The 22,778-nt window shown below is 41.0% G+C and overlaps 1 protein-coding gene across 1 annotated transcript; it reads right to left on the reverse strand.

The window, feature by feature from the left end:
* Positions 1-979: 979 nt before the first annotated feature.
* Positions 980-4,495, reverse strand: ercc6l (excision repair cross-complementation group 6-like). Its single transcript, XM_036548540.1, has one exon. The coding sequence runs from the start codon at positions 4,478-4,480 to the stop codon at positions 980-982; it is 3,501 nt and encodes a 1,166-aa protein (XP_036404433.1). The 5' UTR covers positions 4,481-4,495.
* Between the last annotated feature and the right edge of the window lie 18,283 nt (positions 4,496-22,778).

The following is a 22,778-nucleotide window of genomic DNA, read 5'->3' on the forward strand; positions in this document are numbered from 1 at the left end:
AGCCTACTAGACAAGCTATCCCATCATATCACTTTAAATTACCATAGATAAATTGGGTGACTCATCACACACTGACTCCCATTTAATGAATGTATTCAGGTGACCCCATTTGTTTGCAACTTAATTTGTCAAATCACACCACTCACTGCAGGTTGCTTCAGGCATCCACGCAGACAGCATGGAGCCTAGTGAGTTCTGCCACATGGGAAAATTTTCAAATGCTGTTCAGAAACAAATAAGAAAAAAAACACACTGTACTGCTTAGTATTTAATCAATCAATTTTATTCACCTCAGCAATGAGTCATAATACATTTGGTCTTGCAGCAGTCCAGAACCTGACAAAATGGAGAGCAGAGATACCAATATTGGTATGTAGGCTACATGCTCTACAGGCCTTCCAGTCTTTTACAAAACAACTGGAGCACCATCATGTGGCCAAATCATGTATGTGCAATCTTAAACTTAGACACATAGAAACACAGAAAAATATATACATTTCTCTAATGGACATTTCTTTTCTTTTGAGACCCTACACATTTTCTTCCAAAAAAAAACAAAAAACAAAACAAAACACCCCACCTCTTCCCAAAGCACTTACAGATATAACCAATTGGCCAGCATACAGTATGTCTGGTATACATTTAACACTCTTACACAAATTTACTAGCTGTGAATTTACCATTTGAATAAGCATTTTGACATCATCTATTTTACTGACCATTGTGAAAACAACTACTCTGCTATTCTGTTAAATAAGCAAATACATAAACAAATGTCATGGTTCAGAAGGCCAGGAAAATAAGCAGACAGATGAAAAATGACAGCACTGATTACATTTTACATAAATTTCAGAAAATATCACTAATATCTTCAATGGGATTAATCACCTTTATTCTAAACAGAGAATAAAACAGACAGAACAATTACTTTTGAGTATCTACTGAGGGAATAACTAACTGCTGGACATAAATGCAAGTGCTAGTGTTGGCTGAGCTTGCGATACAACTGTATAGTCATTAACTGAATTTCATGATCTCCACTTCTGATATCAAGAGCTTTGAGAAATGAATCCAAAGCCTCTTTAAGTTTTCCTTCAGAATAGCATTCTTTCCCAGTTCTAACAAGGCTTTCATACTCATCTTCTGGCACATGTGCCGACTGGCTGAAGGTGGTGGAGGCTCTATTGTCATTATGTGATGAGACGGGTTCTTCCTGGGCACACTGTTCCATTGTTTCATCTGATGCTAGATCAAGATCACCTGTTGACTCCTCCACAGAGCATTCCTCATCTAGCATTTCAGATTCAGATGAGTAATCTAGAGCACTTTGCTCCCCATCTTCTGTCTCGTCATTTTCTTTCTTTGAAGTTTCTTCTTCAAGGTCTTCCTCCATGTCAGACTTACTGCAAGAGCCTGTACACTCCACTACACTATTGGATGTCTCGCCCTCATCATCTGCCTCCATGTCCTCAAGCAGGTCTTCCACATCATCCACCACAGCCTCGATAAAAGACTTTCTTGACGCCACTGATGTATTTCCACCAATGCTTTTCCTGTGCTGCGTGGAGGACAAAAACGATGTGGACTTGGCAAGCTTTGGAGTGGAACACCCAACCCCTTTGAAGGGTTCACTGAGGGAGCTACTTAAAGGGAGATCTGCATCACCTTCTCCGTTTGTGTTTTCTTCATCATCACTGTCATAAATGACTCTCAGATTTTTCTTTTTTCTCACAGAATGGACAAAGGAGTCTGCTGTTGCGTCTTTCTCACTAACACAAACACTTGCATCCTCCACAGAAGACATGCTAATATTGAAGTTTTCACCGTCACTCTTCAAAGCATGCTGTTCTCTCTCTGTATGTAGCCTGCTGCTATCCATTTGCAGTTGGAGATCTGGGCCATCTTCCACTCGGGGCAAGTTTTCATTCTCTGACACAACTTCATCACCACTCTCTTCCAGTTGCAAATTGAAATTCCCCTGGAAAGACTCAAGATCAGAACCTGCTTTCAAGGATGCATCTGCATGACTTTCATCATCAAGATCTGACTTCTGAAGGATAGACAATTTTGAATGTGTAAGATATTGAACAGAATCACCTTCATCCGTTGTGCGGCCCTCTTGAACTGGTAAGCTCTGGAACACTGGAGAAGCCTTAGAGTCCTGCAGACTGAGGGATTTGCGTGACACATCTTCCGGTGGATTAAGCACAAGCTCTTCCACACCTATGCCCTCATTCATTGATGAAATTTTCTCTGTCTCCTCAAAAGATGAGGTCATCCTTTCTTCAGCTTTGAGAGCTGAAGTGTCAACAATGTCATTCACCTCACATGAGGCCACTTCTATAAGGGATTGGTCTAAAGAGTGGGAGTTTCCTGAATTAATTTCTAGAGGTTCACTGTCCTTTTCTACTGAACATTCAGGCGAGTTCTCTTTCAGGTGAATGCCATTTTCAGTGCTACCATTAAGAACAAAATCTGACAATTTGTTGCTTATGTTGTGGATGTCCTCCTGAGTGAGGTCTACCACTGAAGGAGAGGAAGCACTGTCATTATTGACTCTAACAGGGAGGTTGTCTGGTTTCACCTTTGCTGGATTATGATCAGTGAATCTCTTGGCCGGACCTGGATTCCTAAGAAATGCAGGCTCTGTGCTGGAGGTGATGTTGTCCATAAACTGCATTTGCAGTTCTGACTCAGCTTTCATCAGCTCATGAGCCTTCTGAACACGGTTTTCAATGTAGTTGTGAGATTCTTGATCCTCTGGGCAGTCTTCATGTACTGCTGCATCATGGGAGAACATGAGGTCATGGTCTGAAATACCAAACATTTCCATAGTGTGCAAGTAAGTGATGTGCTCATCCATTTGAGGATCGGTGCGTCTCTGCTTGGAGTGCAGCGACTGCAGCTGGAGCTGAGTTGAGGATGACCGAGTGTCTTCAAGCGTGAAGAGTTCTTTCAGCTCCTGTCGACTGAAGTACCGAAATGGGTTCTTTTTATCTCCTGTAGTCTGTCTGATCAAGGAGTCCTTGAAGATCTGGCGCCTGTAAATCTTCTCCTCCACGGTCCCACAGGTGATGAGCCGGTAGATCACAACATTTTCCGTCTGCCCAATTCGATAGGCTCTGTCCACAGCCTGGGCATCTGTTGCAGGATTCCAGCTAGGGTCGAAGATGACCACTCTGTTGGCTGCAGTCAATGTGATTCCTACACCTCCCACTTGGGTGGTCAGAAGAAACACAGAGTATTGGTTGTCAGTCTGGAAGAGGGCAATACGTCTCTCTCTCTCTGACAGGTGAATTACAGTGCCATCAATTCTTACAAGTTTGAAACCTCTGTTGACTAAGACTCGCTCAATAATGTCCAACATCTTCCTGGACTGGGAGAACACAAGTGTGCGATGGCGTTCTTCTCGCAGCCTTTCCAAAAGACCAACAAGGAAACTCAGCTTGCCAGATTCTGATACCAAGGTTTCATCTGGTATATCAGTAATTTGGCAGGCAGCAGACATATTTTCATCTTGATGCTCACTGGGGTTGAGTCCAGCTTCTAGACCTAGCTGAGCAACAGCTCTGACTGACAAAAGCCTTGGATGGTCACACAGCTTTTTCAGTATATTCAGCTCTGCCAATGGTGAGCGGGAGGTCAACAGAAGTTCCTTGATGTGATCCAGTGAAATAAACTGCCTGTAGATGTCTTCCTGGACTGCACTCAAGTATGTCCACACAATCAGGTCATTCTTTCTTGTGAGGCTTGGCATCTGAAACCCACCAGCATTGGGGTTTTGGTTCTCCTTGTCTTCTGCATTCAGGGGGCTGTTCCTGGTATTCATGGCACTTTGCTTTTTACTTTGAACCTCCTGCTTTGTTCTCCGTAAGAAGTATGGATTTATAATTGCCATCAAATTTTCAGCAATCTTCAACCCCAGTGCCTTTTCACCCGGGGTTGCATCCTTCTCTCTGGCGCGTGTGATGGGGTTTTCATATTCAGACTTGAAGGTTTTAGAGGTACCAAGGAGCCCCCCTTGAAACACAAAGTCGAACAGTGCCCACAGCTCCCCTAGGTTGTTCTGCAAAGGGGTGCCAGTGAGAAGGATGCGGTGTTTAGCTGGTATGGCATGTGCACTTTTGGCAGTTTTGGTGGAGGACGATTTAATTTTGTGCGCTTCATCCAAGATGACATAATCCCATTTAAACTCATGACCGTTGTAAGAGGCGAGGAGCTCCCAGTTGGTAAGCAACATATTGTATGTGGTAACGATGACACCACCTTTTCTTTGGACCCTCTCCAAGTTTCTGATACGCTCCATTTTGCTTTTGCCATGAAACTCTTTGACTCTCATTCCTGGTGTCCACTTGGCAAACTCTTTTGTCCAGGTCCCAAGCAATGAGGTTGGCATGACAAGAAGAGTGTGCTTAACCAACTCAGAGTCATACATTCCAGAAAGAAATGCAATGATTTGAATGGTTTTCCCCAATCCCATATCATCAGCCAGAATGCCCCCCTTTTTGCCATCTCTGTGCAAACCATACAAAAACGCTATGCCTTCTTTTTGGTGATCATACAATTTGTCGTGCAGTTCCTTGAAGAGCAACAGGCCACAATCATTGACATTAACAAAGTCCTCATCTTCAGTCTCTGACACTTGATTTGTCATTTCTTGTACAGCCTCCTCAATTATCTTCATTCTGGAATGAAGTTTCTCATTTGGATGGATGTTGTGGGCTAACCTGAACAACTCTAGGGCTTCTGCAAGGTTTCCTTTCCGGGCTGCATCTTTGCCATCTTTAATATACCTGTAATATGAATATGTATTACATATTACATATTATACATATTATATATGTAATATGAATGGTGAACTTATTTGCAACAAAGCAATAAATGGACCTTAATAAAACAAAGCACCTTAATAAAAAAATTATAATTACAAAAATGATATATTCAAATTTGGCTTTGCTGCTAAATTTGCTTAGTAATTCACAGTGTTTTTCCATAGCCTTTTACTCAATAAAGAATAAAGGGTTGACTCACAAAATGACTCACATTAGTCATTTCAAATGTCGGCCCTGCCGGTGGCATGCCATAGCCCGTTCATTGGCATTAACCTGACTAAATGTGTCAGACAATGAACACTGCGGAATTCCCCATACTCTCAGCCGCATTTCATCCATTGGTCTTTTAAACTAATGTAAGGGTGCCCAAGTTGCCCAGCTGGCTAGACATTGTGACTGGCTGACTCCCCTGGTTAAAATCAGCTGTGTAATTTGCCAATAAATACAAGGAGCCCACAGTGGTGGAACAAATTATCATAACGTCCAATGGGCACCCATTTCATTGTAGTGGCTAAACTGCTCGACTTCTTTTTCTTTTTTGCTAGATACTTACATAATTACTGCAAGAGATAAATACCTTGTATTAAAATTAATGTCTCAGCTGGCACATCAATTCAAAGTCAAATCTACCTAGCACGTATGATGAGCAAAGCAAATTTTAGCATTCGTCCACACTTGCAAGGAGGGGTCTATTCAAATGACATGGGTGACAACTATTGATTCAGGGGACCTGGTAAGGAAAACAGAACACAGAAAAAAGAAAAGATTGCGAAGACACTGGGTTTTGTCACTATAAAAGATGATGGAAATTGCGGCTTGATAATGTGCTGGAGGCATTCCAAAATACATGAGGTAATCATTCCAACATCCAAAAATGGATGGTAGATTATGATTAGGGAAAAAATCTGTAAGATATGTAAGATGTTTGAATGGGTAAATCAATGCGAGTAAAGCTTCACACATGTAGTGTATTAGTGCTGCAGGGTTAGTTCTCAGGGCCCAAAAAAGTAAATTTCATTGCCAATAATTTTGTAATTCTTTTTTTAGTTTTATATGCTCCCAAAGTGTGAAATCTTCAGACTACAAAAGATCCCAGCCTGAAATTTGCTTATATCAAAATGTCAGTAACATCAATATATTTTAAGTATTTATAATATTCTTGACCTTCAAAATGAAAGCTGACAAAGTGATAAAACTCTAAATTATAAACAAAACTAAAATGTCAAAAATACCTGGGCACACCAAGAACTTTAGAGTAATGCTCTACCAGTTTACTAACAAGTAGGTCATAATATGATAAACTGCCTAAAACATAAAAATCTAGTGGGTTCCACTTCACTGAACACGTGTAGCAGGTTTCATATTCTGATGTTCATATCTGATGTCTGGCAATACAAGGTGAAACCTATATATTTGCTTAAACAAAGCTAATGAGTTTTCTATCCCCTCTAAACAATGTCTTAAAATTTGGAGGAAAGTTTAAATGCATTTGACAACTACAGTTTTATAATGAATGATGTTTTTTCCCCTGATCATCTGAGCTGGAAATCAGTCTACATACATCTTTAAAAAAAGCAGCATACCAATGCAGCTACCTGTATTTGCTTGTCTGGAGGTGCTAAAGGAAGCAGCTAGACTGAACAGTGCAGCTGAATGCTATAATGACTTAATGGATATTCTCCTGTTCTTAGGGAAACGCAATTAAGGATTGATTTTGCTAAATACATAAAATTAAATCACTACAACACATTGCTTAAACTTTCATGTTAACAGCATGATTTCAATGCTGCCAACAATTACCTCGAATACGTGTATAGCAGAAGTGACCAATATAATAGGAAATTTTTGTTGACTGCAGTTAATTTATAGGCCAAATATACGTGCAGATATTCAAATGAAAATGACGATATTGAATGTCCCCCAAACAGAGATAGCACGTTTCATCTTATTGGCCACATTCAAGTTTAGAACAAAACATAACAGGGTACTAAAGTTAATACTACTACAAATAAAAATACGGTGCTTACTGTATATTGTATATGTTCTATTGTGCTGGAAGTCGCTCTGGATAAGAGCATCTGCTTAATGCATGTAATGTAATGCATTACAACTGGTAAAATGCGAGAGATGATAATAAAAGAAACTTGGAGTGATGAGTTGTTACAAAAATGCTAAAATGAGAAAACTAATTACCGTAAACGTTATAACTAAAAACCGAATATATACAAGATCATACAGTCACTGTACTACCTAGCTAGTTCACTACACACCTGTGGTATGTGTCCATGTCCTCGGAGTCCTCTGATAATAACCTGGAGGGGAAGGAAACAAAAGCATTATTTAACTGCACTAGTGACAAAGTCGCGGTTTAACAAGAAATGATGATAGATAACCTGTTTTCTGTACCTAGTTAGCGTTAGCTGTAGTCATAGTTGTAAATATTACTACTGTATGGTAATTAGCTAACGGTTAGCTATATCGAGCTAGTAAGAGCTTATCATCGTCTGCGAGGTGCAGATGGTTAAATAGACTTTAAAAATATGCGTTTAATTACTTAGATGGTGAACCAGTGATTATTTTCCATTTGCTAGGTGTCGCTGACATTAACGAAAGGATTTTGCTACAACAGACAGCAAGCTAATTGCTACTTCAGTAACTCATCACGTCACCTCGTTTGATGACCTCGTTTGATGTAGCTAGATCTATAGCTAGCTACATCAAACGAGGTCAGGTTTTTCCTCCCGAGCCATTTCAAGAGGTTTTATCGTCATAGCAAAGAAGCATGGGTGGCACAATCACGTGTTCATTAGCTAACTAGCTAGACACCAAGTCAATTCGTACAAACGTAACTGTAAGTTGATCTAACGATTTAACGTTTGCTGCCAAACGTAGATGTCATCAACGAAAGCTAACGTTAGCAAGCCAGTTATTTGCCTCGTCAGCTCACCTTAGCCAAGCTAGCTACCTAGCCAGTTACAGCTAGCTTTATTCAACTTTCTGCAGGCTTGCTAACATTCTGGACAGTTAGTCACTTAGAAGGCTATCTCGATCTGCTAGTTTATCACCAAACTCTCAACTTACCTCTGCATTTTCTCCGTAATGTCCCCAACAATGGGACCTTGGTATTTTTCATCATGTGCCATATCCATTATAATATGTCAATCTCTGTCATCCTAGTAGAAAAATAATCACCTACCAAATTTTACCGTGCGCTCCACACATACAAAGTTAAAGTAGCACACCTCTACGCGCCACTTTTTCCTCCAATGAAAGTTATGTTTTTGCGCCTGCGCAGGCTGTTTTACCGTGTGACGGATTTAAAAAAGTTAAATCTCGGTTAACTAATAGCGGTTAACATCATACGTTGTCTTGGAGGAAGCCCTCAAGCGTTGTACAACAGAATTCCCCCGCTACAAGCAAAAATGTAGAAAATAAATTACAAAACCAGTCCGTATGGAATCCATTTATTACCTTTATTTATGTACTTGAAGATGAAAGTACCTATTTTAAAAGAAAAAAGCGGTGTTCTTTTTGTCTGAGTGCGCGTTATATAACAAAAGCCTATTATTAAATGCATTAGACTCGTTGTGTGTGTGTGTGTGTGTGTGTGTGTGTGTGTGTGTGTGTGTGTCTAAAACGTAATAACCAATATCACTGAAAATATCCAAAACCATCCGTATATCCTACTACAAACAAGATTCTGAACGACTCAAATATCCTAGGCAAAACCACATTCGTCCAGATGAGGGCAGCGTAGCTTCAACCGCTCAAACTGAAACTCAGTTACAGTAGCCTAGATGTGGGAAGGTAGTCTTGGTTTAAACTTTGTCAGAACGTACTTTAGAGTGACCATACGTCCTCTTTTTCCCGGACATAAAGTGCGTCCCAAAAAGAGGACATGTCTGGGAAAAAGAGGACGTACGGCCATCCTAACTTTGCGTGTAAAATGCCTGTATAATGTAAGGTTCCTATCCATAATAGAAAGGTATTCTCTTATTGTTCCATTAATGTGATAGCCTGTGTGTAAATATGTGCTTCAAAGCTTAATGTTTAGGTTAGAAAATGCGCTGTTATATTCCTTCAACAACACTATAGTTTAAGTAGCACAGCTTCTCAATTTCACCCTAATGCATTGAAGTTGCATCACTTTAGAATACATTTGTCTTGCTGCAGGGTTTTGGATTTTTGTTAAGCTTGAACCTGTAATATGCAAGGTCTGCAAAATGTGGTCTTTGATTCCCAATAAGGTGAGAATTGCAAGGAGGAGGTGTAGTGCTGTTGAGGGTAGAGTTTGGTTTTATGAATCTCTAAGGGGTTGGCCCACACTTTCAATAAGCTTTCAGTCACTCATGTGTACCAATAAAAAGCTGCTCTCCACGGCCCTGTCATTGACATCGGATTGATCTTGTAACAGAAATCACTGTGACACTAATTGATTATGCAAAGGGATCATCTCAAAGTGTTTGAGATTTCTCATAGGTGGCTCATGATGCAATTGGTTTGCTTGACAGGAAAGATTTTTGCCTAAAGGGAGTGATTTATGCAGTTAATCCATTACCTACTAACCATGAATATTTTGTTTTATTCAAAATCAATTGCATAATGTGTCAGTGATTTATATAGCATGGTCAGTCTGATGGCAACAATAGTCTCCGTTGTGATTTTTGTCAATCATTGACAAAAATAGATTTTTGTATGAAACATCCATGGTCTTCGTTAGATTTTTTTCTTAAATTAAGAGCTTTAAGGAAATCCACTGTATTCTATTCAATGTTGCTATTTATGCATAACCAAACTTGTAATGTTTGCATAATATGCACTGAAAAGTACAATACCAGGGGCATATATATGACAGTATTTTCCACAGTATTACTTTTTTTTCACATGATGCAAAGATGAAACAGACATCACCTAGAAGGAAACGGAGAGTTGTGACTAGGATCTTTCCTTGTTGTTGCTGTCAGGTAGGCTTAGCATGAGATGGTTTGCTGCAGTCTTCTATAAGATGCATTCATTGACACAAGGCAAAGACTGCTGAGTTATGTAACAGGATGGGCACCATTGAGACTGCTGTGAATGCAGGGCCATTGAGTCAAAGTGGCTGTTCATCTTTCTGGCTCAAAAGACTCCTGTGCAGCTCATCTTCATGCCTGTGGCAGCATACTGGTGGCACAATTCCCGCGAGAGGAGCTTTGTGGCTTTGGTTATGGCTCAGACCACAGATGCCAGTAGAAATAAGCAGTGTTCAATTGACAACATTTTAATCTTTGGTTTGGCTCTGTGGAAATGAAGGATGTGGGATAATCTTCTAAACAAACTGGAGTGCATCTTACAAAGCCACTGGAGGTCATCTCTGACAGATGTCCGCTGACTCTTGAACATGGCAGGTAAAGAAGGTAGTGGGAGTGAACTGAATTGCAGATATTGTTACTCACTGCTATGGAGAGTGTCTAGTCTTTTCTCCTGTGTGACAGCCACATGGCATGGATTCTGATCTAATAACCCCACTGAGAAAGAGCACTCAGCACTCTTCGCACAACATGCACTAAAATCTTATACCGGGGAACTCTACAGTAGCATGTCTCCCCTGGTGACTAATCATTGCTTCAGTCTGTTTCTACACCCCATAGCTGGATCCCAGCAGTGCTTCTTCTCATAGCCCTTCATCATCGCACCAGCACTCCTTTGGACATGGGAGAGGCACAATCTGTCAATCCACTGGTCTGACTGATGGTGGACTCAGTAGTAAACTAGGTTGGGGCTTGTGTTGTAAATCATTGGCTTACATAAAGGGAGTATTTGTTACTGTTTTTTGCACCCCATGAGCTCACCTGCAGGAGTAGGAGTTGACAAGAAGGGCAACAGATTTGCACAATTAGCAGGACAGCTGTCTAACTCCACAGCCAATTAACTTAATTAACTGGTAATTTTACCCTTTCTCTGGAATATTTTACTCTATAAAGAAATACATTCTCTGGGAAGTGCACATTGCACATGACAGAATGAGTCAAGCAAAGTCATGAAGGATAACTATTAAAAGAGGAATGAATCATAACTAAATGATGAATTCACACATTGATGACAACATATGGTCCCTTTAAGTTTCACAAATTAGATGTTAAAGTGTATTTAAAACATAATTTTGAATTGGTAGTCTATCAGAAATAGTAAGCCCAATTATTACATTGGTAATTAGTCTGTACAATGTATTTACTCTTACAGATCTTATATATTTATATAAGAGTGTTTATTTATCCGTTCGTTCATTCTTTCACTCATTTGGCAGACATTCTCCAGAGCACACGATCATAGCATGACACAGTGAACTACAGTGCATATTAAAACAGAAACACAAACAAGGGGATAATTGCAGAAAATCAAGCAAAACAGCAATAATAAAACAACTGCCTGAAAAACAAGATTGCATAAGCCTCTGAGGAAAAAGGATCACCATGTAATTTATAGCCAGGGTGATGCTGGTTGAGAACCAAAACCAACTCCAAGAGACAAGAACTGCGGGGTGGGGCAAGGCTGAGGCCTGATTTCAGACAGATGGGAAAACACAGTAACCCCATACAGGATATCAAAGAAAAGGACCTGATGACTGTTCGCTCAAAGGACACTCGCAGTTTTCAGCTCACAGAACTTTGCTGCTGTTGTGTGGCACCTCCAGGATCCTGGGAGGGAATTAATATGGTACAAGAATACTTTCCCAATGGGCTAATGACCCACTTTGAATCTTTCCTGTTCCTTGTGCTCTCAGAGTCTCACCACAGTGTTTCCTAGGGACTAAGACAGTGATGGGTGACCCTGCATACTTCACACGATAATTCCAAGGGACGTTATGGATATTTCACAGCTGAGTACACATTTGGTGATCTTCCAAGGTGCTACGTGTATGAACTACCATCCTGTGAAGCCTGATCCCTCGAAGGTAGTCAGAAATAGTACAATTTTATCCAGGTCATCCTCCTGTTATTTATTGATTTGTAGTTTGTTGTAGTCTCTTAAAGAATAAAGGCCTCTGGGAATACAAGTTACCGAGGCAATGGACCTTGTTACTGTCTACACCTCATGACCACGGACAATGAAAGCAACAATATGAGTGTCACGTTTCTAACATTATAGAATTCTTCCAGGTGTGAAACTCTCTCAGCTTCATGCTTTAGCATACAAATGATGTCTGGAGAGTCCTAGATCAGGTAAATGGATTTAGATATGGAAAAAAAAATACAGCTTTCACTGATATATTTAATTTTTCACAGGCAATATGTGTCTTGCCTGTTTGAAGATAATCAAATAGGTTTTGTCCTCTGATGTTAAGTAGGCACAAGTGTGTCAGCAAATAGGAACAGTCATCAACATTTACTGACAAAAGTCAATTTCAGAGTCTGGGAATTTCAGAGGCAGTAATTTTACCCACTGGGCAAAAACTCTGCACATCTCGTGCAGTTATGCATGCTCTCCAGGAAAAACAATCTTGCTTGCATTTATCATTCACATTCTGTACATTAAACCCTGCTCTGAATAGAGGAGACTTAGGCATGGCTTTGTCATTTTGAACCCTTATTCTGGATTACAGCCAGTTACTGAAGCTTTGTATTGAGTTTAAACCTCCTTTTTTTGCCTTGTTGCCATGCATGTTCCTGCTTATCTGTTGCCATGACAACTGCACCTCTGCCTTTCCAGAGTGGATGTGTCAATGGGTAAATTGATTCATCCAGTTAAAGTGCTTTTAAACAGCACCAGGCTGATCCTCCTGATACACTGTTTGGACCACTGCACACAGATAAATTCAGGTGACATCCAGTGTTGCCTGGTGCTGCTTTCCTCATGAAAGCGTTAAGAAATCTTCCTTCCAGAAACAGATTTTAATAGAGATTAGATAAAATGGTGAAGTTCTGCAAGCCAGTGTTTTTTACATTATTGTTATCTTCAAACCTTAGGTCACATGTTTTTATTTTTAAAATAATTGCTATTTTTCTTTTTCTTTTCACTAAATGCACAGTGACATGTTTGGATAGCTAGATTATGTATGCAGTTCTCATATTGGTTGACCTAGAGAAAACAGAATTATGGTTTATTTGTTAGAACATACATTGAAACAAAAAACTCACCTTTGCGTGCCTAAAGCTAATCTACATTGTAATGACTCCACCTTCAATAGATGGGATGAAAAGAGGCTTTTTTGGTAGTGAGCATGCTGACATACATACAAATGTGGAAAGGCTTTCTCAGAGAGATCACATGCTTTGGCTATACTTTAACCTTTGAACCTCTGATTGAACAAAAACATGACCAACTGGTGAAACTTAGACATTTTTAATCCTGTCATAATGCTGTGACTTTGTTGCTGTTGACAAATTGTGTGTGGGAAGCAATGGCAAGTGGAAAAGGTAGAAAAGGTCACATGAGTTTTATTATTATGCACACATGAAGGTTGAAAAGGGAACTGAGTGAATTTTGAATGTGTCTGTGTTCTTTTGCCCATCTTAATCTTTTCTTTTTATTGGCCAGTCTGAGATATGGCTTTTTCTTTGCAACTCTGCCTAGAAGGCCAGCATTCCGGAGTCGCCTCTCCACTGTTGACGTTGAGACTGGTGTTTTGCGGGCACTATTTAATGAAGCTGCCAGTTGAGGACCTGTGAGGTGTCTCCAATATGAGAGACACTCCAATATATTTGTCCTCCTGCTCAGTTGTGCACTGTGGGCCTCCCACTCCTCTTTCTATTCGGGTTAGAGCCAGTTTGCGCTGCTCTGTGAAGGAAGTAGTACACAGCGTTATACGAGATCTTCAGTTTCTTGGCAATTTCTCACGTGGAATAGTCTTCATTTCTCAGAACAAGAGTAGACTGACGAGTTTCAGAATAAATTTCTTTGTTTCTGGCCATTTTGAGCCTGTAATCGAACCCACAATTGCTGATGCTCCAGATACTCAACTAGTCTAAAGAAGGCCAGTTTTATTGCTTCTTTAATCAGTACAACAGTTTTCAGCTGTGCTAACATAATTGCAAAAGGGTTTTCTAATGGTCAATTAGCCTTTTAAAATGGTAAACTTGCATTAGCAAACACAATGTATATACATATATAGCAAACACAACATGTATATATATATATATATATATATATATATATATATATATATATATACATATATATATATATATATATATATATATACATATATATATATATATATATATATATACACACACACACACACACACACACACATACAGAATACTGTAGTGTTGTCATTTGGACTTATGTATTATAGTTCTCCTACACAGTTTGCCTATTAGGCTTGCCAACATTTCTAAGAGATAATTGCATCCTCACACCCTAGGGGGCATCAATGTGGTGGGTATTAGGAATCTGTAATTGTATCCAGATGGTTGCAGGTTTGAATCCTAGTAGAAGCAGGGCTACTGAACTCTTAAGCTAAACTGCCTCTATAAATAATGGTAAACTAAATTAAATGTTTAAATTGTAACCTATGTATGCCAACCTAGGCCATCTGCTATGCATTAAATAAATGAGAATATGGTTACATTCACTCTTATATGACACTCTTGATGTGTGTAATATTCATTGATGACAGCCCCAGGACAGACCCTCAGCTGATTTCAGACATTAGTAAAAACAAAACAAATTTTAAATACGCCGGTAGAATGTAAATGTCTCAATCAGTTTTGGTAGTACAATTTACCTGGCATCAGAAATTATGAGCAATGGCTTTTCATAAGCTTTTAAAATGGTTATACCAGAAATACTTGTTGGATGTTGGATGCTGCTCTCATTGTGTTTATCTCTGTCATATTGACCAATATGAAGGGCATATCCAAGTTTCAGCTTGCCAGGTTTTGATGAGCACACAATCACAGTGAGCTTGCTGTGGACAGTCTTGAGTTTGGCACAGGGGCTGGGAGAGCTGGCCTCGATCTTAGACCTTGACAGCTGGACTGTTTCTTCAACAAGAACTCGCTGTTCCAGCCTTTGTGAAAACAAACTGATGCACAAAAGACAGACTTTGTATGCTGTGTTTTGATTATTACCTATTTTATACCACCAATGTCTTTCTTTCCGTTTCTCAACATGAATTATGGCTTTCTACAGAACTTCATGACATGTGATGACCAATTTCGGCCAATAGGTGGCAGTCTTAATTTAATTTGATTTTAATATAACAAAAAGAAAAAAAAAATCAAATGTATTTAAAATATGTTGAATAATGACCAGGTCAAAAAGGAAAACTATGAGTACCCTTTTAAAAGTCATTTCTGTGTCTTGTGTCCAGTGGCTTCATGCAGCAGTAGTACTTTCCATGACACTTTATGAGAAAATATGGGCATCCCGGTATTTTGTGGAAAACTGCAGCTCTTAGAATAACATAGAAACCAAAGCTCACTTTGCTGCCAGGACAAAACAAGCGGTAGAGTTAAGGACTCCTTTCAGACCCTCAGCTGATGTCCAAACGGGTTATTTTCCTTTCCCACGAACATTCTGGCGATCACGGCATGATGACACATCTCAGGAGGAATATATAATCTCCTGTCTCTAAATATACAGAGGGAACTTAGGCAGCACTGTGCTGTTTGGCTAGGCCAAGGATTTTCCCCATTCCTACTGACTGGAAGTCACAGGAGGTTCTTTTGCCGTGACACCATAATCATGCTGCTGTCTGTGACCAAGCTTTCCACTGATTTCGCAATGGATTTTATCTTGTGCGGTATCTCACCAAAACCGCAGTACTTTTCCAGGATCTAAAATGGGACAAAGCAAAGAATCTTAATCTGTGCTCTCACACAATCAGCATGGGGGTGCAAGATATAAAAATGCACTTAGTACAATAGCTACAGAGGTCAAATGGATCAGATTAGCATATTTACATAAGATATCTTGAACCGAGCATGTAGAAATGGACTTTTTATCTTCCCCTGTAAACAAAACCAGTCTGTGAGGACACAATGCAATTGCCAAAATGGAGCTATGCAGTTTGTGCCAATAGCCTTCAGAATGTTCTCATTAGGAAAGCACTCACCTATTACTGTTGTCTTTTTTAGTTTAATAATTGCATTCATGCAGCCAAGAAATTGAATAACAGGACATTTTCTCACAACTGCATCAAGTGCAGTCCTGTGATAGACAAGTGCTTTCTGAGCTCCTGCTTGCTTTATTGTGAGAGAAAACCCTGAAAGCCTGGCTGTGACAGCAGTGTGCGTGTTTGTGGGCGTGTGAGTTTATTCTCTCTCACTGCGGTTGCTATTGGCTGTTTCCAGTAGCAGCAGCAGCAGCAGCAGCTCACGGCACATGTTGACTGCATGCTTTGAGATTTTTTTCTTCTCTCTTTATATCCCTCCCCTTGTTGTGAGGTAGAGGCAAGGAAAAAAAAGGGGGCGGAGAAAAAGAGGAGGGCCCGCCTTGTGAACTGGGCCGAACCTCTTACCAATCACAGGGGTTTCCCCACCTCCTGGCTCTCTCTTTCGTTCCTCTCTCTCTCTCTCCCTTTCTCTGCGCACGCAGAGGGAGAAAAAAAGGGCTGGGCTGAAAAATTGATAAGCTGCTTCCGAGTTCCCCGTCAAACGCATTCCTGCTGAACACAGCTGCGCGCAGTGCTGTTTCTCCTGGACACAAAACACAGGGAGGCAGAGACAAAGACACGCCTGAGTGCTTGGAGACAGAGGAGCAGGCGGCCCAGAGGTGGGCGTCAGTAAGGGCGTTGGTGTTTCCTCCAGAGCGTGGCAAAGCACCTGGAGAACAGACACACATCCACACTGACACACGCGCGCGTACGCACTGACAGGCAGTGAGCGTAAGCACATACCCTGCTGCCTAAGGGGAGCAACGAGTCCACTGCTGTGCTCCCGCTGAGCGCTCCACCTGTTTCTCCTTATCACGGGTGAGGAGCAGACCCCCCATGTCGGACGAGGAGTGCCGCTCGCCCATCGGCCTGGACTGCTGCAGCTGCTGCCTGGACCTGGCCAATGGATCCGATGCAGAGCCTGGCCGCCCCAACCACAACACCATGGGCAGCCCCACTGTCACCCACTTTCGACAGCTGAGGGACCAACTGATGTTCCAGAACCTCAACACAGACAAGCTGAACAATATCATGCGACAGGACTCCCTGGAGTCGGTGGTGCGGGACCCCTGCTACCTGCTCAATGAGGGCATCTGCAACAGCAACATTGACCAGACCATGCTGTCCATCCTGCTCTTCTTCCACAGGTAAACCCAGGGCAGCCCTCTGCCCCACATCTGCTGTAGAACTCCAAGCCTTTAATACAGGCAAAAGTTACACTTTCAAAACACTGTCAGTAAACAGCATCCTATATTTTTGTCTTTGGTACTGCACTGTCACTTACCTGTTTCTTTGACAAGGTTAGGCATGGTATTAGGATCTTACATTCAGTGATAATTATCATTGACAGCACATAAGGAATGGGGTGTGAGGTACTTCTTTGAATATGACTCATAAGGACACACCCCACACCTCTTAATCCCATGGAGGTGTTTTGATGGTGTTTTCAGTAAAAACCTTTGTACTGAACTCCAGAGAGGAAGAGTTATGGGATTCATTTGCACTTTGTGTCATCAAATATCTAAATGTTTGAATGTCATGTTGCTTATATTGCGTCCCTAAACAACTTAGAAAGGTTAAAGCAGGACAGGCATGTTAAAGTGAAACTAATTAAAAGAGAGCTGAATTTTTGGGAAAGTTAATGGGAGTTTAGTGTCTGTTACTGTCAGTGGTTTGGGAAATACACTTGATTAGTTGAATCCAGGCTTAGGGCCTTTGCCACTGGTGACTGAGGTCATTCCTTTGAATATTATTCATTAATGACTACATGACATCAGTCTCTAACTTACTCTTACACTAAAAAACACCATATTACATGTTCACACATTACAGCCACTTTGGAAGTATTTGCTGTTTTAAGGAATTTATATAAAACACAGACTGTTACTTCATCTGGCTGTAAATACCTGTGTATGTTTACAATGTGATAAATAACCAGAACTCTGAAATCAACTCATAAACAACCTAAAGGTTTGAATTAAAACACAGTGGTGTGCATTACGGGGATTTAAAAAATGTAATTGCACCAGATTTTACAGGACATTTCAGGCAGCTGGCAGCTAGGCTTTGGCTCCTGTCACTGCTTACTGATTCTGATTTATAGCAAATTAAAGGTGCAATCCATTTTCATCACAGCATTCCTCCTGGCACAGTTCAGATTCGACTGAAGCCATGCCAGATTTCATCAGTTGTTGTTGTGTCTTATAGGAGTTACTTATAGGTTTCAACATCACAAACAAAGCTGATTCTGGAAAAGTTATCACTAGCCTCTATGTGAAAAGGTCAGGTAATGAGATCAGCTGAGAGCACCTGTTATGAAATCACCTGAAAGAAAGGTTGCTATCTAACCTTAATTGCAACACAGGTCTTACACAGTGCAGCTTTTGTATGAAAACAGCAGTCTGAGGAAGATCGATAACATTGAACCATGCCATTGTTATCAACATGGATACGACCTTTGAACTATACTTACCTGAAAATGAGAATTCTGTCAAATTAGCATAGATACAGGTTACACATTCATGAACCAGATGTAAGACAGGCCACACAGAATGACTGACAACACATCAAAGTTTTTCATATGCCTCATTCCTGCAGCTGTACTTATCATGACATCACTTGTCATGCAGCATTTGTACTCAGTCCTTCTCCCCCGTGGAGATCCATAATCCTCACAAACACCTTATCAGCACATTGTGTTAAACCTTGTGACCTAGAGGTCAGCACCAAAAAAACATAAATTAATTTTGTGCAAATATTTAGGCTCTATGTTCCACTTTATCATGAGACTCATGAGACTTCTGATTCACATTAACAATATTTTCAGAGGTCCAGCCTTCATGCATTGAAAGCAATCAAACAAAAAGCTTATGCCTCCTGTGGTGTCAAGTAGATTGAGTGAAAGAATTACAGTAAACAAATCATAAACACAAGCATTTTAACTAGTTCAATTCTGTTTATTACCTGTTGAAAGCTGTTTTTATGGCTATGGATGTTCTGATTATATTCATAGCTCAGCTGGTGATAAGTGCACCTAACTTTCTTTTGCCCCGCAGTTATGAGTGGTTGTGTCAATTTCATGCATGTCTTTATGACCATTTACGCTGCTGCTTTGCGTCTTGTCAGACACATATACGTCAAGATGGTCTCCAAGTACCGCAGTTAAAGTTTAATCTTGCTTATCGCATGTGCACTTCTGTACGTGGCACTGGTAGGTTACAGTCTACATTTTTATTACACATGCCGTTCATATGGGTATCTTGTGTATGGGAAAAGAAAAGTAGTTATGACAAATCTTGGTTGTTACTGAATGTGCAATTACACTATAAAACTACTTTTTCAGGAATTACCTCCAGGAATTGTCTCAATTTAAGCATTGTATTGTTCCTTTTGACTTAACCTATAACAAACTTGGTACCCACAAGGTGGCAAGGCTTGAGACTTCTTAAATTGTTTTGATTTTAACTAGTTGAAATACTTTCGCACCCACCTGAGTGGGAAGGCTCATCGTGTTCCTTGGTATTGCTTTTTATGTGTTCGGACATGAAGGGACAGGAATTGCATCTCTGCATCAGCGTTGGCCTGTTGGGGGTAAAGGAACACTCTTTATTATAGATTGTTATTAAACAATTTAATGCTTTATTAAATCAATGACTCAATTTCTAGACAACTGACTGAGAAAGACTTTAAGAGAATTTCTCACATGCCAGGATGTCCTGACAGTTTCTGCAAAAACAACATTTTCTCAGGAAGTGCTGAAAAATAGTGGCTGCACAGCCGGCATTGACACAGGAATGGTACTGACCTCAGTCCTTTCCTATGAGATGACATTGTGTGCCTGCATCCATGTTATATAACATGTTACATTTCGTGTAGCATTCCCTGGGAGATCTGTCAGTCAGCTAGCCCCCCTGCCTCCCCTTTCCCCTTCACAGACTCCTACAGAGTGTCCTCTCTGGGTCCAACACCCTTGATTCTGCAAAGGGAACACAGCGTATTTGTTTTTCTTTGTGATAGAGCGGGTGTGGCAGTCTAATAATAAAAAAAACAGAGGACAGGGAGTAACAGCGCCATTGGCAAGATCTGACTACAGTTGCCATTTTCGCGTTTGGACACCCTGAGGAGCTCAGTGACTCCTGGCAGAAATCAGTCCTGGTTTATTTTAACATGATGAAATGTCTGCAGCTGTTTAGGGGCAACGGCGATGCACGCTGCTAATGAGCTCAACACTTTATTCTTTTTCTTTTGTTCAACGCTGGGCGTGATTGCACCAGGGGCATCTTGAGAGTGTTCCCTGTTTGGTGGGTGGCTGGCCAAATAACTTCCCTTCATCTCTGGCCTGAGACTTCCTCTGACGTCTCAGACACACGAATCAGGACACACGCTGTCTGCTCTGCAAAATGTTCCTGATATATTGTATCCTGATATTTCTGGTCAGTTGGATGGCGATCAAGCAAGTATTGCAAAGAATTCAGGCCATCTCAGGCAACAGTGCTTTGTTCAGGTGCAAAGGTTTTTCATGACGTGGTGAAAAAAAAGTGGCTGCAGTTGAATGCATTTCTCTTCTATCTCAGGAAAGCCCATGGCAAAATTAAGAATACTGGAGTTCTTTATTCAGTGCAGCCTTGCAAAAAACATGTTTTGTGATGGCGTGATAGCAGGATGTGAGAACATATACAGTCCAGGCCAAGCATTCACTTTGCCCCACTTTGAAAAACACAGTGCTTGCCTGTTAAGCGAGGAACAATACTTTGGCTCCGGTGCTGAGGTGAACTGCTCGACGGAAGGACCGTGGATAAGGATCAAACAACAAGCAGCTGAAAAGACCCAGCTTAAAAAATGGACACCTGCGTGTATTCTAACAACACTGCTGGGTCAGATTCCATTACAGTCACTCTTGTTCTGAACATAAATCACATGACTGAACATTACAAACTTCTATCATAGGGATACTTGAACCAGACCCAGAGGTGTAGGAAGTCGAAAACAGCTGTAACCATTGTACTGCAGATTTGTATTTGCATTGCAATTAATTTGGCCTTCAACTACTAATCACTTTTTGCACAGTGATACATGGCTAAATTTGATTCCTATTTGATTCATGATTGTGTCATGCAGTGTTATGCAATGAGTGTTGGGACCTGTTCTCAGAATTCCCTTAAAAGTGTTGATCAGATATCTCAAAGGTATATCTCAAATATCTGTATTTTTGCACTAGTGAACTTCAGACATATTGACCCCATTTTAAAAGGTTTTTGCAAGCTATTTTCATTGTTACTGTGTGATGAAGGTGATGGTGATGATTCATTTATTTATTTATTTCCCCACCGGACTTGTGCAAAATTGCAAAGTCACGTTAACCGATATAAGGGCAGACACCCTATCACCCTATGTCTTATTTTGTGGAATTAGCATCCATGTGTCCCTGTGTCATCCAACTGTCTGTTTCCTGCATGGTGGACCATGTCACGTAATCAAAGATAATTTCATCCACATCAAGAGACCAGTATTTCCATTCGGAAAAACACTGAGCGTTTTCAGTCATAATGGAAGAGAGAAGTTGTGATTTCACCAGGGTTTTGAAATAGCTGAGTGATGGAGCATCATTCTGCATTATCACATTGCTTCAGGCTTTTTCTAAGACTGATGCTCACTCTTATAGCATTGTAGAAGGTTGTGAATTAACCCCTGAGAGAATAATTGTGTAAAGGGTGTGAGAGGGATTGCTTTAGCTGCATGGCTACATGGCTTCAAATGACTTGAATTGTAATGAGACTGTGTAATAACCTGGACAGTGCAGGCAAGCTGTTGATGTAGAGCTGTGTATTAGCACAGACACAACAAATATGTGCCACCCTGTCCCTCCTGGTGCTGCTACTCACACTAACCCGACTTTCTGCGCCTGCCAAATTTATTGCTTGGCCAACACAACGAGAACAGTTTGTCCTCAACTCTCTCTCCTGCTCATGTGAATTTCTGATTATAGTTTGGCTAAATATTGGTTCTAGAGAAACACAGAGATAAATGAACACACCCACGCAAACAGAGTTTCCAGTGTGCTGGAGTGTGCTAAGAAAGGGGTCCCCAGGCATAATGTGCGTAGAGCTACTGTGACCAAATTAATTGGGCCTCGGGTAACTGATTCCTCCTGTCTGAAGAGTTTTGGATGCTGATATGGATAAACCAAGTCTTGGCCTGGATTATGATAATATACTGTCTGACCCATAATACATTACATTCATGACCCAGGTGATTATGATGTGCTTCCTTGGAGCAGTTGTGTATGAGATACTCTTTGTTTGTAAACATACCACAGTAGTCTGTGTGCATGGTCGCAGCCCTTTCAAAAGCATCCCCCAGGACAAGCTATCGGACCGTTTGGCAGAAATCCGAGCCTGTAAAATGTTTTTGCTCGGAAGCCACGGACGGGGTCGGTTACACAACGCTTCTGGGGTCAAGGGAGGCTGCCGCAATTTTGGCCGCAGTTGCTTCGCTCGCAAAAGGGGTCACCAGCTCTGCTGGATAACCGCGAGGAAATGGCCAGCTTTAAGGAGCTCAGGGTCTGGCTCACAGGGCAGGCAGATAGGAGGAGCCCTCTTCCTGTACGGTGTCCCGTGGCCCCGGAGCATGTTGGTGGGACACGTCTTCCACGTCCACCTGGTGGGAGATGTGCTGACTTGGCTTGATCCCCTAGCACTGCATCACGCCCTCCAGCTGTGTCAATAGCTGCGCTGAGATTAAGAGCAACGTCTCCCAAGCTTTTCCGAGCAGTGATGCAAGATTGCAGGGGTTAGGCGAACAACTGCCGAGGCAAGATGCGTCATGTTTGATACTTTTCTGATATTGGAAGGAGAGTGTCCCACTCA

Source organism: Megalops cyprinoides, chromosome 16 (genome assembly GCF_013368585.1).
Source record: "Megalops cyprinoides isolate fMegCyp1 chromosome 16, fMegCyp1.pri, whole genome shotgun sequence".
Classification (NCBI taxonomy): Eukaryota; Metazoa; Chordata; class Actinopteri; order Elopiformes; family Megalopidae; genus Megalops; species Megalops cyprinoides.